The sequence below is a fragment of the Ursus arctos genome, unplaced genomic scaffold (genome assembly GCF_023065955.2).
Source record: "Ursus arctos isolate Adak ecotype North America unplaced genomic scaffold, UrsArc2.0 scaffold_9, whole genome shotgun sequence".
Taxonomy (NCBI): Eukaryota; Metazoa; Chordata; class Mammalia; order Carnivora; family Ursidae; genus Ursus; species Ursus arctos.
The window spans coordinates 4,278,838-4,294,010 of NW_026623111.1; the positions used below are offsets into that span (position 1 = coordinate 4,278,838).

Here is a 15,173-nt window from a genome sequence, read left to right on the forward strand (position 1 = left end):
TGCCCAGAGCAGGGCACCCCATGCCAACCTCTCCCTCAGGACGAGGTGCTGTTCATCAACGGGAGTTTCTCGTACCCGTGGCCAGCCCACCGAAGCAGCCCCAGAAATGACAATGCCCCTGGGATGGAACTGCCGCCTCCCTCCCCCGACCCAGTACCAGAAAGGGGTCAAATGAAGGCGCTTTGCCTCCTTTCTTCAACCCTCCCTGGAGGATTCACCAGATGCGGCTGGAATACCATGTGATTGCTCAGGGTAGAGCTTTACCATCAGACAGACCAGGGCAGGGGTCGAGGTGGGGGCTGACCCCTCCAAGCTCCACGGCCAACTAGCTGTGCGACCGAAGCCCGTTTATCCACACCATGAAGGTACCCCCACTACCCTCAGGCCTGGATCGTCCTGCCTGGCTCCTCCAATTCCTCCACCCACCAAGGTCCCCACTGGTCCTTCCTCCTTCTGCAGCCGCTCACCCTCCTGACCTCCCCAGCCCTTACCCAGCTTACACCATCCTGCCTGTCTCTCCTTTCACCCTACTCACTCAGCACAGTTACAACCATGGCACGCACGCGTGCGCACACACATACATGCGCGCACACACACGCCTGTGCCCAGCACATGTACGCCCAACAGGCACACTGCCTGCTCTCCAACCACAGAGCCAGATCCTGCACCCCCCCGCCCGCAATCACACTCCCCATTATGACTTTCGCACCTTCTTCCTTCATCACACCACCTCCTCCACTCAGGGGCCCATCCCCGGGTCTCGCTGTCAGCAGAGGACCCTGCTTCCTACTTCACAAGAAAACCACAGTCCCAGAGCCTGCAGGGGCTCTCACTCACTGCGGGTGGGCATGCAAAACTGGATGGCTGCTCTACAAGGCAGTTTGGCAGCTTCTTCTGAAATTAAACATACTCTGACATTCGATCCAGCATCAGGCTCCCTGGTGTTTACCCAAAGGAGTTGAAAACTCATGTCGACACAAAAACCCGCACAGATTTTTACAGCCACTTCATCCATAACTGCTAAATCTTGGACGCAACCAAGATGTCCTTCCGTAGATGAATGAAAAAATAAATGGTCCGTTCCAGACAATGAGATATTATTGAGTGCTAAAAAGAAATGCGCTTCATCAAGGCATGAAAAGACAGGGAGGAACCTCAAATGCACATTACTAAGCCAAGAAGCCAGTGTGAAAAGGCCGCACTGTTAGGATTCTAGCTACATGACAGTCTGGAAAAGACAAAACCATGGAGGAAGAAGATGGGTGCTTGCCAGGGGTGTGTGGGGAGGGAGGAGAGCAGGTGGAGCGTGGAGGAGGCTGTGTAGGGCAGTGCAGCTCCTTGTGTGACAGCAGAACGACGGATAGGGTCACTCTGCACGGAACGCACAGTGACAATGACCTTGCCGCAAACTGTGGACTCAGGGTGATGACGATGTGTCCGCGCAGGTCCACTGACTGACACGAGGTACCTCTCTGGTCAGGATGTTGATACGCGGGAGGCTGTGCCTCCACTGGCAGCTGGGGATTCTATGGGAAGAACTCTGCACACTCTTTTTCTTAAGTAGGCTCCATGCCCAACCTGGCGCTTGAACTCTCGACCCTGAGATCAAGAATTGCATGCCCCACTGCCTGAGCCAGCAACACACCCCAACTCTGCACTTTCTGTGTGATTTTGCTGTCATATAAAACTGCTCCAAAAAAGTCTATTAAAAAAGGAAATATACTGAAATTAAAAATCTATATTCACACACAGAAAAACAATGACGCAGCACTGAAAACAACAGAGTAATCCACTCACACTAAATAAAGACAGTGAGGACTCCCACAGACCCCCACGGCCACGTCTGTCCTCCAGCCTCTGCGCCCACATCCTCTGCTTTACTGCTTCTCAATCTAGAGGATTCCACGCAGCCAAAGCCGGTTTGTCCGCGTGGGCCCCAGATCCCACGCCTTCAGATGCCGCTGAAGGCCATGGCTCTGCAAGTCCTCCTCTCTCTGGTTATGTCTGCTTTTGCTCTTTTACTAGGTTGTTCTTAACAGTAAACAAAAACACCTATTTCTCCAGTCTTAGGAAAAAGAAACCTCATACCACTTCTTCCTCCAGCTGTCACCCCATTTGTTTGCTCCCAACTGCCTTTGCTGATAGCAACTTCCCTCCTCTTGCTCTTTCTCAAACTCACTCCACACTGCCCCCACCTCCCCAGCGCCCCTTGAGTGTGGGTATAAACTATGACTATGTGGGGACAGTCGTCCCCATGCTCAGGTTGTGTCGTATGGCACAGATCGTTTCAAGGCAGGTTATTCTTGGTTGGCCTAACCTCATCAGTGAGCCCTTAAAGCCAGCTGGGGCTCTCCCTGGCAAAAGAGATTCAAAGCGTGAGAAGGACTATACACAAGGCGGATTTTCTGCTGCTGGCTTTGAACACTGCGGGGACACATGGCAAGGAACAGGAGAAGCATCTAGCAACAAGAAGCCACCCCCAGCAGACGGCCATCAAGGAACCAAAGACTCAGTCCTAAAACCACAGGGAACTGAACTCTGCCAATGACCTGACCGAGCCAGGAAGCCGACAGCTCCTTCCTCTCAGCCGGTCAGCACCTGGGTTTCATCCTCGTAAGACCCCGAGAGAGAACCCAGCCATGTGATGATGGGCCACTGATGTTTTAATCCGCTATTTGGTTACTCGTCATCTGCCATGTAGCAAACTAGTAGACAACTAGTACGACTCCTCTGCTCTAAGTTCTGCAGCTGCTCCCCCCATTGTGGCTCAAAGCAGCCCTACAAGGGCCCGCAGGCCCCACAGGACCTGGTCCCACTGACCTCATCTCCACCCCCCCCATGGCTCACTCGGTCCGTCCCAGGCCTCTGTCCTCTTCTCTAGTCACCAGGCCTACCCCAGCCCTTCCCTGCCTGTCTCTGCTCTGCCAGCTGTCTGCGGGGTCAACTTTCCCACCTCCTTCGTCTCTGCTTAAGTACACCTGGGGGGCCCCGCTGACCAGCCTGTTTTACAGCCCGCCCTGGCCAGTCTCTCCTCCTGCCTCTGCTGCCTCGTTTTCCCCACGGCACCGATCACCGCCGACATCTGTGCTCCACTTACTTACTGTGGGTATCATCTGCCTCCTCCCACTAGAATAGAAGCTCCTCAAGGACAAGGGTCTTTGTCTCGTCCACAAACGAATCTCAAGCACCTAGCACAGTGCCTTGGCAAATGGCAGATGCTCGGTAAATATTTCCTTTCTTAAAATATTATTTATTCATTTGTGAAAGAGAGAGCGAGCAAGTGCACAAGCAGGGGGAGCAGCCGGCAGAGGGAGAAGCAGACTCCCCACTGAGCAGGGAGCCCAATGCAGGACTCAATCCCAGCACCCTGGGATCATGACCCGAGCCAAAGGCAGACGCTTCACCAACTGAGCCGCCCAGGTGCCCCTCAGTAAATGCTTCTTGATAAAATGCATGATGAGAAGCATATTTAAGGGCCTAGCACAATGCACAGCACAGTGCCGATACTCAAGAAACTGCGTGTGTGGTCTGCTGCCCGAAGGAAACAAACCAGGCACAGCAAACAAAGCACGGGCAGGCAGCACACCCTAAGCTCGGCGGCTCTCGGTGAGCACGCTGTGCCGCTGCCCGCCTGGCTCTCCGATCGGTTCCTGCAGCAGCGCGGGCCCCGCACAGACACCGGCCGCCTGTGGCTCCCGCGCCATGCGCCGCACCCTCCCCACACTGGAAGAACCCCCTCGAAATGAATTCGGCTGGAGTCAGGACACTGAGGACCTTGCAGGTGCTGAAACAAGAGTTGGTAGCAGCTTAGCGTTGTCAGCGGTCGGAAAAGAAAGGTAGGCATTCCATGCCGCAGGGCTGAGCTGCCGAAGACCTACCTGGCACGAGAAGTCCACAGAGGCACGGAAACCCCAGGAGCGGGCTGATCCAAACAGGGTCAGAGGACCGAGGCTAACTGTGTGCCAGTGAAAACCCTCCACGCACAAAGGACAGTACCCTAAATAATTGAGACACCTCACAGATGTGCAGTCACCGTAACGGCAACCGCCCTCCTAGGCTCCTGGCTAAACTCTTCTCTGCCTCTCACGCTCCTGGACGCCCAGGCCTGCCGCTGATTCTGCTCCGCCTACCCCACCCCAGGATGGGCTCGGACTCGAGCTGACCGCAGCCTCACCCCGCACATGGGAGCGCTTGGCTAACTCCAACAGTGTGAGGGGAGAGCATTCTCCAGCTGCTCACACACGATGCCCTCTGCCCACTGAGGAACTTCCGCGCCCCAAGGGAGAGCCGTGCGCAGTGCCCCCGTCTGCTCCAGCCTGCAGACCCTGCCCTGACCACGGCGCGTCTCCTCTTGCTCTCCCGGTCCCACCCCCCCACCATCCGATCACAGCACGCGTGTTCCCAGAGGCAGTGCAGGGGCGCCCGGCTGGCTCGGTCGGGATCTGCTGGGCATGGAGCCTGCTTAAGATTCTCCCTCCTTCTGCCCCTTCTCCCACCCCCTCCCTCCCCCTCCCTTAAAAAAAAATAGTTTCTTAAAAAAAGAGAAAAGGAGGGGTGCCTGGGTGGCGCAGTCTTTAAGCGTCTGTCTTCGGCTCGGGGCGTGATCCCAGCGTTCTGGGATCGAGCCCCACATCGGGCTCCTCTGCTGGGAGCCTGCTTCTTCCTCTCCCACTCCCCCTGCTGTGTTCCCTCTCTCGCTGGCTGTCTCTGTCAAATAAATAAATAAAATCTTTTTAAAAAATAAATAAATAAATAAATAAATAATAAATAAAAGAGAAAAGGAGAAAGAAAGGAGCCCACTCCTTCCTCCACGCTGCTCACGGCGCCTTCCAAGCTACCGACTCCCCAGAGCCTACGAGCCGCAGTTGAGCACATCCACACCAAGTCAAATGCCTTAAAGATCTGTTTTTCTCAAAGCAGTGGTTTCACACTTTTCCTTATAGAGACCCGTAAAAACTGTGGAATCTTATGGGAATCCCCAACAAAAGCAGACAGCAGGGCCAGAAAGCCAAGCTGCCCACTGGGGATGTGCTCTGCCCACAACTCCTCCACACCGTCTCCCTTAAGACTATCCACTCCTCCCAAGAGGTGCAATGAACCCCCGCCACCCAGTACACACAGGGGACCGCAGACAGAAAGGAGGGTTCTTGAGGTCACACAGGTCAAAAATGGCAGAGCCGAGGTTCGAACCTGGGTCCGAGCAGCTCCAGTTCCCCCGGCACGCTCCTCGCTGTGTGACAGCTCATGGCCGCTGGGGTGAGCTCCACACAGACTGTGCCCCAGGGGCTCTCAGCCGGGTGGGGAAGCAGACCAGAGAAATGCATCAGCACAGCAGACAGCCAGAGGCCTCCCAGCCGCCCCGCAGCTCCCCTTCGCAAGGCCCTTCCCTGCTTCCACTGCAGCTCAAGCCTCGCCCCTCGGCAGGGACACCCAGACCATCTCTGCTGAGAGCAGCATGACGGGCGCTAAAAGAAGCCGTAGGTGGTCAAAGCTGATCATTACCTTCCAGGCCCGTGCAGATTAGCAGCCTGAAACCCTTGGCATCACAGAAACAAGCCGTCTCCTGTGGAAAACATGTGTGTTACTGGATTCCTCTCATCTTTGCTGCCCAAGTGTTTACATGAACACTGTTCAACTACACGGCTGGAACAGAATCCCTTAACACAGTCCCTGTCTCCAAACACCAGGAGGATCCTGCTCAAATTACATTACATTAGTAAATTTCCTTCAGGGAACAGACACCAACATTTACACTCTGCCAGCAGGGTGGTTCTCAAAAGCTGGGTGATTCTGCCTAGCCCGCCCAGCCCTCCCTGCCCAGGACAGAAGGTGATGCCTGGCACTGTCACTGGGAAGGGCTCCCGCCATCTGGGGGGGACAGGCCAGGGAGGCTGCTGGACAGCCTTCAAGGCACAGGACAGCCCCACCACAAACATTTATCCGTCCCAAAATGTCAATAGTGCAGAAATCCTGATTAACTTTTTCAGTAATAACTTTTGATCGGAGTAAGCACCGCATTAGGACAAGAACTAGAGAAAACTTCAGAACAATGTATTTCTTAGAAGCGGTAACATTAATATTAGCATCACATATAGCTACTACTTACTACTTGTGTGCTTACCTATTTGCTCTCTAACCTTACGCAGTTTTATGCCCCATTTAACACTTAGAGAAGAGCAAAAGAACTTGCCCAAGGTCACACAGCTTTTAAATAGGAGAGCTCACACTGAACCCAGCCCTGGCATCAGCACCCTCACACACTCACACTCTGACAGCACTCATGCCCCCCACCCGTGCCACGCCTGCTCTGTCTCCCCCACCAGCTGTGAGCTCCTTAAGGACCAGGACTACCTCTCGGCTCAGGGTAGAATCCGCACCACAGGGCTTCTGAGAGCCCGGATGAAGAGCAGGTCAAAGGGATAGAGGAGCTGGGTCCGCAGCTTCCAGGGGGCAGTGGTCGGGCCCAGCCAGCCATCCTCTCACTTCTCTGCTCCTGTCTCACCCAGGCTACACTCATCAAGCAGTCAGGGCCACCAACCGGTCCACCCCCTCGGGCCACAAGTTAGGTCCATGACCGTGTCCAACCCCTTCTCTGAGGCCCATTCTCCGAGACCAGCCTTCCACTACTGCCCCCACTTCCTCCTACAATTTCCTAGAAATTGACTCAGTGAGGACAAGGAGAACAGATGGGCACTAGGGTAAAGGAAGACACCTGGGCGCAGGGGATAAAGTAGAGAAACAGGAGGACTCAGAAGCCTGGGCTGGAAACCCCAGAGGCCCAGCTCCAGCCCCAGCCCTGCCCTTGACAAAACTCATATAGGCCTTACTGTGAGCTAGGCCCGCTGTGTAACTCACCTGTAAAATGTGTAGTGGGTTCCAAACATTCTTGCCACAGAACCCTTTTCCCCCTCAAAGGAATGCTAGACTGAAACTCTCCTCTAACACTTTAAGACTCTAGGACAAAAAGCTCACTACACTCAGCCCATGAGATCATATATTTTGACCTGTTTGTCATTAACATTCCACCTGCTTTCCAAAACTGCTTAATGACGGCTCACAATAAAGTCGCTGTCATTAGAAGGCAAGGGAGGGGGTGTCTCACTGGCTCAGTCAGTGGAGCATGCGACTGTCAGCCTCAGGGTCGGGAGTTTGAGCCCCATGTTGGGTACCGAGATTATTTAAATACATAAAAATTTTTTTTTAATTTTAATGTTTTATAAAAGGGGTAAGGAGACAAGAACCAGAGAATAAAACAAAGAGGAAACATTTAATTTCTGTGGCACAAAGCTATGAAAGATTATCAAGAAACAGCAGCTTTACTATTTCACTTATGTGCAGACTCTAAAAGACAAAACAACACAGTAACAGACTGAGATATGAAGAGCAACCTGGTGGGAAGGAAGAGAAGCCTGGGCCAAGTAGGAGAGGGGGACTAAAAGGTACAAACTTCCAGTTATAAAATAAATAAGACAAAAAATCACGGCGTACAACACAGAGAATGTAAAGTAGTCAACAACAGGTAACAACTTTGTACGGTGACAGGTGGTGCTGAGATCCACCTCGAAGATCGTTTACTCACAGACCTGAGAGTTCAATCACTCCGTCTTACACCTGAAAACTACCAAAAGAGCGTACATCAACTACACTTCAATTAAAAAAACAGTGGCTTTAGCAATGATGCACAGTAATTGGTGGTGTTTCCTTTCAAAGGGGGAAGAGGCTCCCCCATGGTGAGACAAGGCAGCAGACAGAGCAAGGTGCTGCCATGATGGTCACAGTGACTGAGACCTGACAGCTTGTTCTGTCTGGGCCGATCCTGATTTACACACGTGACCCCATTTCATCCCCGAGACCACCACACGAAGTAGGTCTTGTAAGAGGACCGTGTATATCAACAACATAACAGGCACCTTGTGCTGGGTGGGCACTTACTCAATGCAATTTCAGAGATGAGAAAATGAACTCAGAGAGGTGAAGTAACTTCTTCAAGGTCACACAGCCAGGATGCAGGTGTAGGTCTGTTCAATTCAAAGCTCAGCTCTTTCCTCTAGGCTGCTTCCCCCATTCCGAATCACATTTCCTAATTTGCCCAGAACCCCCACATGGTTCCCAAAGCCTGGCTCCCAAGCCCTTACCCTGAGATTATGATTCTGGGGTTCCGGGATGGATCCTGAGGACCCCGTGTGTAACAGGTACACATAAGAAATGCTGAAAACACTGATCTAAGAGAACAGTTCGGCCACACAAATCGGAACCGCAACAACCTATTTTGGGGCTATGGCCTCAGAAGGGACAGTGACTGTCTCCCCCAGAGCTCCTGGGCTCCTCCCGTGGACGGCGGTCCTGGGTTAGGGAGTTCTGGGACGAGAGCAGCTTGCCGCCTGGCTGTCGGCACATCAGAGAGGAGGGGTGCCCACAAGCCACAGCCTGCACCGCACATCTTTTCACTCAAAACTGTCTTGGGCTCACTCGAGACGAGCTCCACATTCAGATGACAAAGCAGCTGGGGCTGCGGTGAGTTAACCTTCGTGCCCACAGCCACAGAGGTCTCCAGCTGACCCTAGCCAGCACGGCACACCACCTCAAAGGGACACCCAGGGGTGTCTGGCTGGCTCAGTCAGCTACGTGTCTGACTCTTGATTTCAGCTCAGGGTTGTGGGCTCGAACCCCGGGCCTGGCTCCACGCTCAACAGGGAGTCTGCTGGAGATTCTCCTCGTCCCTCTGCCCCTCCCCTCCCCTCCCCTCTGCTCTCTCTCTCTCTCTCAAATAAATAAATCTGTAAAAAGAAAGAAGGGGACACCAGTACCACAAAGTGCCTTACATGGGCTTTGCTACAACACACATGAGGGGAAAACTGAGTCGACCACAGCAATGAGTCCCCCGACGAGCAGCTAGGGACAGGTCACCATTCCCTTGCACACCCTCTCACGGCCCTTGTGCTGCTTCTCGCAGCACTGCACGGCCCAGAGGTCCACAACTGCTTATATGACTGACTGATCTGTCCCCACCTACCACCCCCGGCCTGTGAGCCCAACCCAAGTCATTACCTGTAACACTCTGATGGTCATACTACTCCCGTACTCCCTGCCAAGAGCAGAGCCAGGGACACACACACTTGCTGAATGAAAACGTTAGAGCACAGGTAAGAGGCAGGTCCTGTGGGAGCTGTACCTCCAGGGCTCGAGGGAAGACACACGGGCCCCGCAGGCCCTGGTTTGGCAACCAAGTGGCCTGGTCCCAGCCTAAGGGGGAAGCAGCGGCCGCAGGGCCAGCGTCGGAACATGCGTCCAGTGCACAGCCCTGCGGAAACACAGGGCCAGGGCTGCCTGGCAACACCAGCCCTGCATTATGCCAGTGGGGGCCGGGGATGGAACGTGGGTTCCTAACCCTCTGCTTGGCCCAAGCAGCTCAAGTGATGAGCATAAAGGGCCCTTCAGAGGACAAAGCTGACCAAGTAAGGCTGCCGATCTGTTAGCAGTGGCCACTTGTGGGTCTGCCACAGCAGGCTGGAGGCCAGGAAATGACAACAAAGTGTGCGAGCGAGCCAGGGAAGGACACAGAGGTGACAGCGAGCGGTGAGGGCTCGAACAGCAGAATCACCTCCGGACCAGGCCTACCCACAACTGCACAGGACTCCGGGCTACGGGGAGAAGATACAGTCACCTGTATGACTCAGGGCCTGCTTAGAAAGGCAGGAAGCACAAGCACATTTCGGAGGAGAATAGGGCAGCCGGTCCAGATAACCTAACTCTCGTAGAGACAGAGACGGTGTTACCTGGTGACGAAGCTACTAAGTGGTCCCCAAATTTTCAGTTTACTCCCGTCCTCAGTTCCATCCACACAGTCCTGCTGGCGCAGCTCACGAGTCTCCTTGACAGAGCTCAGGGTGACATCAGTAAACTGTGGGTCATCGTCACTCTCCAGGGTCACGATTGCACTGGAGCTGCTCGTGACCACGAGGTCCAAGATGTCCTCATTGCTGACGGACAGTGTGGTTGACAGCTCTGTGCCGAGACTGGACACGCTGCAAACGGAGACATCGTCGCTGCGGTTCAGGGCTTTGGAGGTGGGGCTATAGAGCTTCACCGAGTCATAGCCCGTCCTGGGGAATGTGGACGACTTCCGCACGCTCTGCTCCCACTCGGCGCTGCTGGGAGCTGGGGGCGTGTAGGACGGCAGTGGGCACGCGCTCTGGCAAGCTCGCTCGGGGACGATCTCCGACTCCGACGGCTTCCTCTTCACGTGGACCACGCTGCAGGGGACAGGTTCCGGGTTACTGATCTCAAGGGTAGGAATGCCCGAGTCCACGGACTTAAGGCTGTGCCGATCTTCTAAAGGACCAAGTTTCAGCTTGGGCCCATACTCTTGCAACGAGAGGGATCTGGGTGTCTTGAGACTCAAGTGCTGCAGGTTCTGAATGTGGTTTCCCGGCCGACCATCCAGAATGCCCATCAAGGCTACGCCATTTGTAGAGGTGGAGAGGTTTCCATCAGTCATCTTGGTCCAAGGAGAAACTAGAAAAAAACACAAAAATGGAAATTAAGACAGTGGCTATAAAAGCCTAAGACACACTCCTCTGCTGTACGGCTCAAATGTTCTGATGCCCTTTTTAGGAACAAATCCTTGAAAAAAGTCCCATATATCCAAGTTTTACTTCAGAAGCAGAAGCTAGAGTTTTAGCACATATTACCACGACATAAAATAAGCCGAACAAAGGTTACAGCAGGGGTAAAATTACTTAAACAATCCCCCTGCTCATCATCACCGGCACCCCACCAGTCACAGGTCTGACCCTCAGGCCAGCTCAGAGGTGTGAGGACAGGGCCAGGCAGAGAGAGGGTTGTTTGTTTTTCATGTTTTTTGAAAAATAATAAACAGAAGGGGCGCCGGAGTGGCCCAGTCGGTTGAGCGGCCAACTCTTGATCTCAGCTCAGGTCTTGATCTCATGGTCGTGAATTCGAGTCCCACACTGGGCTCCGTGCTGGGCGTGGAGACTACTTAAAAAATAAAATAAATGAACAGAACACCTCCGTCAAAAGTACGTGAATTCATAACCCATACATAAGTGGAGTTCTACTTGTTCCCAGAGAGCTTTAAAATCAAGATGTCATCATCAAGACAGGAAACAAGTTACACTGTGTATGCCGTGCACCTTGAGAGGACTCCAGTACATCCAAGTCAGCCACGGCCCTCCACATGTCCACAAGGTAGGACGTGTTATCCCCATTACCATGGAGGAAACCAAGGCGTAGACAGGTTAAGAAATGGGTCCAAGATCGTAACGTTATTTGGCAGTACAGCTGGGATCTATGGGACCGACCCCAAAATATAGGCCATACCTAGTGGATGAATAGCTTGGTGTGCAGTTATAAAGACCCAGGTAGAAGGCTGGGTCAGGGAAAACAGATAGTCAATAAAGGAAAAATAAAGGGGCACCTGGGTGGCTCAGTTGGTTAGGCGTCTGCCTTCTGCTCAGGTCATGATCCCAGGGTTCTGGGATCGAGTTCCACACTGGGCTCCATGATCAGAAGGGAGCCTGCTTCTCCCTCTGCTTGTCATTCCCCCTGCTTGTGCCCTCTCTCGGCCTCTCTCTCTCACAAATACATAAATAAAATCTTTTAAAAATAAATAATAAAAATAAAATAAAATAAATAAAATAAAAAATAAAAAAATGAAGGAATGAATCAAAATGCAGAATTCAGAAATAGACAGAACTGTATATAAAAACTTGAATACGACCCAGTGAGGAAGGATTATTTAATCATGATATTGTACTAACTGATTCAACCATGATGTTTTACGATTTTTCTTAGAAGGCGGAACCACACTGTACTACACCAAAACAAAAACACAAAATAAGGATCTAATACAAAAACAAAATTATAAACCTATTCCATCAAGTGCTTCTCTAACCTACTGAGCAAAACCTCAGCTCACCCTCCAAACAACGTGGGCAGCACCTCAGCCCCCATGAACACACTTTCAGGCCACAGTCCATCCTGCCCTCGATTTCCTGGGCTGGAGCCCCCACCCCGAGTCCTCAGCCCTGAGCTCCTCCAGGCAAGGCCACCGCCAACTATGTCAAAGCCCCTGCCCAGGACATCCCTGAACTCAGCCATGCCGTGAAACAACAGGATTCACAACAGGAAGACACACGGAGATTCCAATGTACATAAACTTGAGACTTCTACATTTATTTTAATTAAAAGGAAAATACAGCAAGAAACATTTCTAGCACATAGTGAAGAGCTAATCTCTCGCAATGTCAAGAGTTATTAGAATTATCAAAACACCATCAATAGTCTGACAGGTCAAACTGGCAAAAAGCCAGAAATACAAGAGGACATCCTCACGGCAAACAGAGCTGAAAGCCAGTGACCTGCCCGGCTGACATTCGGGTTCCGCCGCTTACCATGGGAAGAAGTGTAACCTTCCTGAGCCTCAACTTCCCCCCTGGCCAGCAGGAAAGTGGGCCACACCACCAAAGTCACGGCTGGTCGGGGGATACGTGAAAGGAGAAGGCTCGCTGAGAGTGCCGGCACACCCCCCGTCTGACCACAGTGCGTGCCCAGTCAACGTGAACTTCCTCTACTTCAGCCACACGAAGAGCTGAGTACCTGCAAAAAATGCCTTCGCACTGCAGCTGACACTCAAACACACAGAGCACAAAGGCTGCACCGAGTGGACACAAGGACCCTTCTCAGAATCGCCACCGTCACAGCACAAGGGCGGCGAAGCAGGTCCGACAGGGTCCAAAGCCGCCTGGCCGTGGCCTCTTCCCCACGCCTCCTTCCTCTGTGAGGGGGCCGGGCCAGCAGGACAAGGGCCTCTTCTAGGGAGCCGAATGACCTTTGATGCCTCTGCTGGCTCCGAGTCCAAGTGAAGTTCCTTAAACCTCACACACAAGGTTGTCAGCCTTTGGGGAAATAAACCTAAAAGCAAAAATGTCCTTCTGCTTGCAACATGCTCTCACACCAACCCCACACGGGCCAAGGCCACCTGTCCTCAAACCCTTCCGCCTGGGGCCACCAGCCCCATGAAACCAGAAGCCACACGCCAGAGCACCTGCCTTCCGACGGTGCCCTGGAGGGGGAGGCTGCAGGCACAACGCGCTCGCTTCTGAAAGAGGCTGCAGGGTGGACGCTGGAAGCCGGCCAGGAGGCCAGCTGCAGATGGCCTGCCTCCAAGTCACACGTTTTCTAAAGACAGGATCAGCTTAAATTCCCTGATCTGGCACAGGGCCCTCCCGACCCGGCCTTACTGGCCTCAGCAGCCTCGTGCTGTCACCCTCGCCTCTCTCCAAACCCCACGGCCTGGGTGTCCTCCCCAGCAGGGCACCCAGAGCCCCTAGGGATCAGGCAGCAGGTGCCACAAGGAGACACAGCACAGTCCCAAGGCCACCTCCTCTGAGAAGCCTTCCCCTACTCTCCTGGGAAGCTGCAGGTCCTCCTTCCTCTGAGGCTCCTTTTGGCCGCGCCTCTAAGACAACTGTCTGCGCAGCTGCCCCCGTCCCTCTGCTGGTTCCTAAGCTATGGGACGGCAACGGGCTAACAGGTTCCAGATACCCCTGCCTGGCCAAATGCCTGGCATGGATTAAAGACTCAAAAATCTATTTGTTGAGTTAATTATTACTAACAACTAGGTTCTAAGAGGGCAGGTTTCGGGGACAGTCCAACCAAGAAACACGTGCGGCGAGTGGGTTCTGCTTCAAGAACAAGGTGAGCCGTGGACATAACGAGATGAGGAAGAAACTCCCTCCCCTCGAGTTCCCGGCAACAAGTCCGGGCTGACCATCCTGTGCCCCATCGGCCACCGCACTACTTGGGGAGGAATGGTCAATGCGTGAGGGTCCAGGAAAGTAAGAGACATCCCCCCTCTACGCTTGCTTCCCGAAGCTTGAGACAACCACCCCCCGCCCCCAGCAGTGGCCACGGCAGCCCTCACAGGCCCTCCACCTCCTCCAGGCCCACATGGTCAGCCATGCGAGGCATGCATACAAGTTTGAGGATGACCAGTCATCACCTCCCAGACAAGGGAAAAACACGAGACGTCAATACAGATCAGAGGACGGCTGTTTTCACTCCAGGAAGCAAGACAATCTGCATTTCATTTACCAGTCACGAAACCGTGTTCTGCAGCGAGGGGAGAGGGTAAGCGCCCCGAGAGACCGGCACACCCCTCACCCCGCCAGGGCTAGGCCTCCAAGACAAGTCAGAAAGCCCACAGCAGCTCTGCTAGGGACTCTGAATGAGCCTGTGGAAAACGAGTCCATCTTGAACAACAGTTTAATTTTCTTCTCTTTCAAAAGCAGTGGGACAAGGTCTTGACCAAGTTTCATCAACAAGCAGCTTATGAGGCCAAACCCGAATGATTTAGTTATGTCCCCGGCAGGAAAACCTAAACTCATGGGCGGCTTCAGGGAGCAATGCTGCTGCCCACCCATGCAGACATCCTCTGGCCCTCATCTTCCTGTGGCTGCTTCCTGTCCACGGGCACTTCCTCCCCGTCTGGGCTCCTCTCTGGATGCTGCAGGGGCTGCTTCCTCACACATCCCCATCAGCGCCAGGGACACCGCGGCTCTCCCGGATCCTCCAAGGAGGGTATACTTGCCTTTGCTGCCAAGGGTCCCATCAGCCGGGCTCCACCACTGATTTCTGTACACTTAATCTTCTCATGTTTTCATTTTTCACGGATTTATTTATTTTAGAGACAGAGACAGAGAGAGCATGCATGCAAACGCAGGGAGAGACTCTCAAGCCGACTCCAGGCTGAGCACGGAGCCCAACGCGGGGCTTGATCCCACGACCCTGAGATCACGACCTGAACTGAAACCAAGAGTCAGATGCTTCAACAACTGAGCCTCCAGGTGCCCTCCCCGCTCCCCGTACCCTTAATCTTAAGAGAAGACAGACACTGCTCCTTTCTGTCAGCCACGGCCTCAGAACCCATCTGTTACAAAGCCAAAGTTTCAAGAGGGCGGGACCAGGTCTGCAACACCAACACCAGGCTGAATCACCATAAAACTACAATTTAATGAGTACCAGGCCCTGCTCTAAGCTCCTAACATGCCATTCTGCTTTACAGCCCGCACAGCCCTATGTACTAGGTGTTATCCCCATTGCACAGAGGAGGACACTGAGACCCATGGCTTACCCAATGGCTCCACTTTTAT

At 53.4% G+C, this 15,173-nt stretch overlaps 1 protein-coding gene across 4 annotated transcripts in view; it reads right to left on the reverse strand.

Moving 5' to 3' along the window:
• The window catches only part of TBC1D14 (TBC1 domain family member 14), a 99,216-nt gene that overhangs the window by 78,940 nt on the left and 5,103 nt on the right, over positions 1-15,173 (reverse strand). For all 4 annotated transcript variants that reach the window (XM_048211840.2, XM_026486037.4, XM_026486042.4 and 1 more), the window contains exon 2: positions 9,777-10,515. In XM_048211840.2, coding sequence (XP_048067797.1) covers positions 9,777-10,498 — 722 coding nt within the window. In that variant the 5' untranslated portion in view covers positions 10,499-10,515. The remainder of the gene's footprint in view (positions 1-9,776; positions 10,516-15,173) is intronic.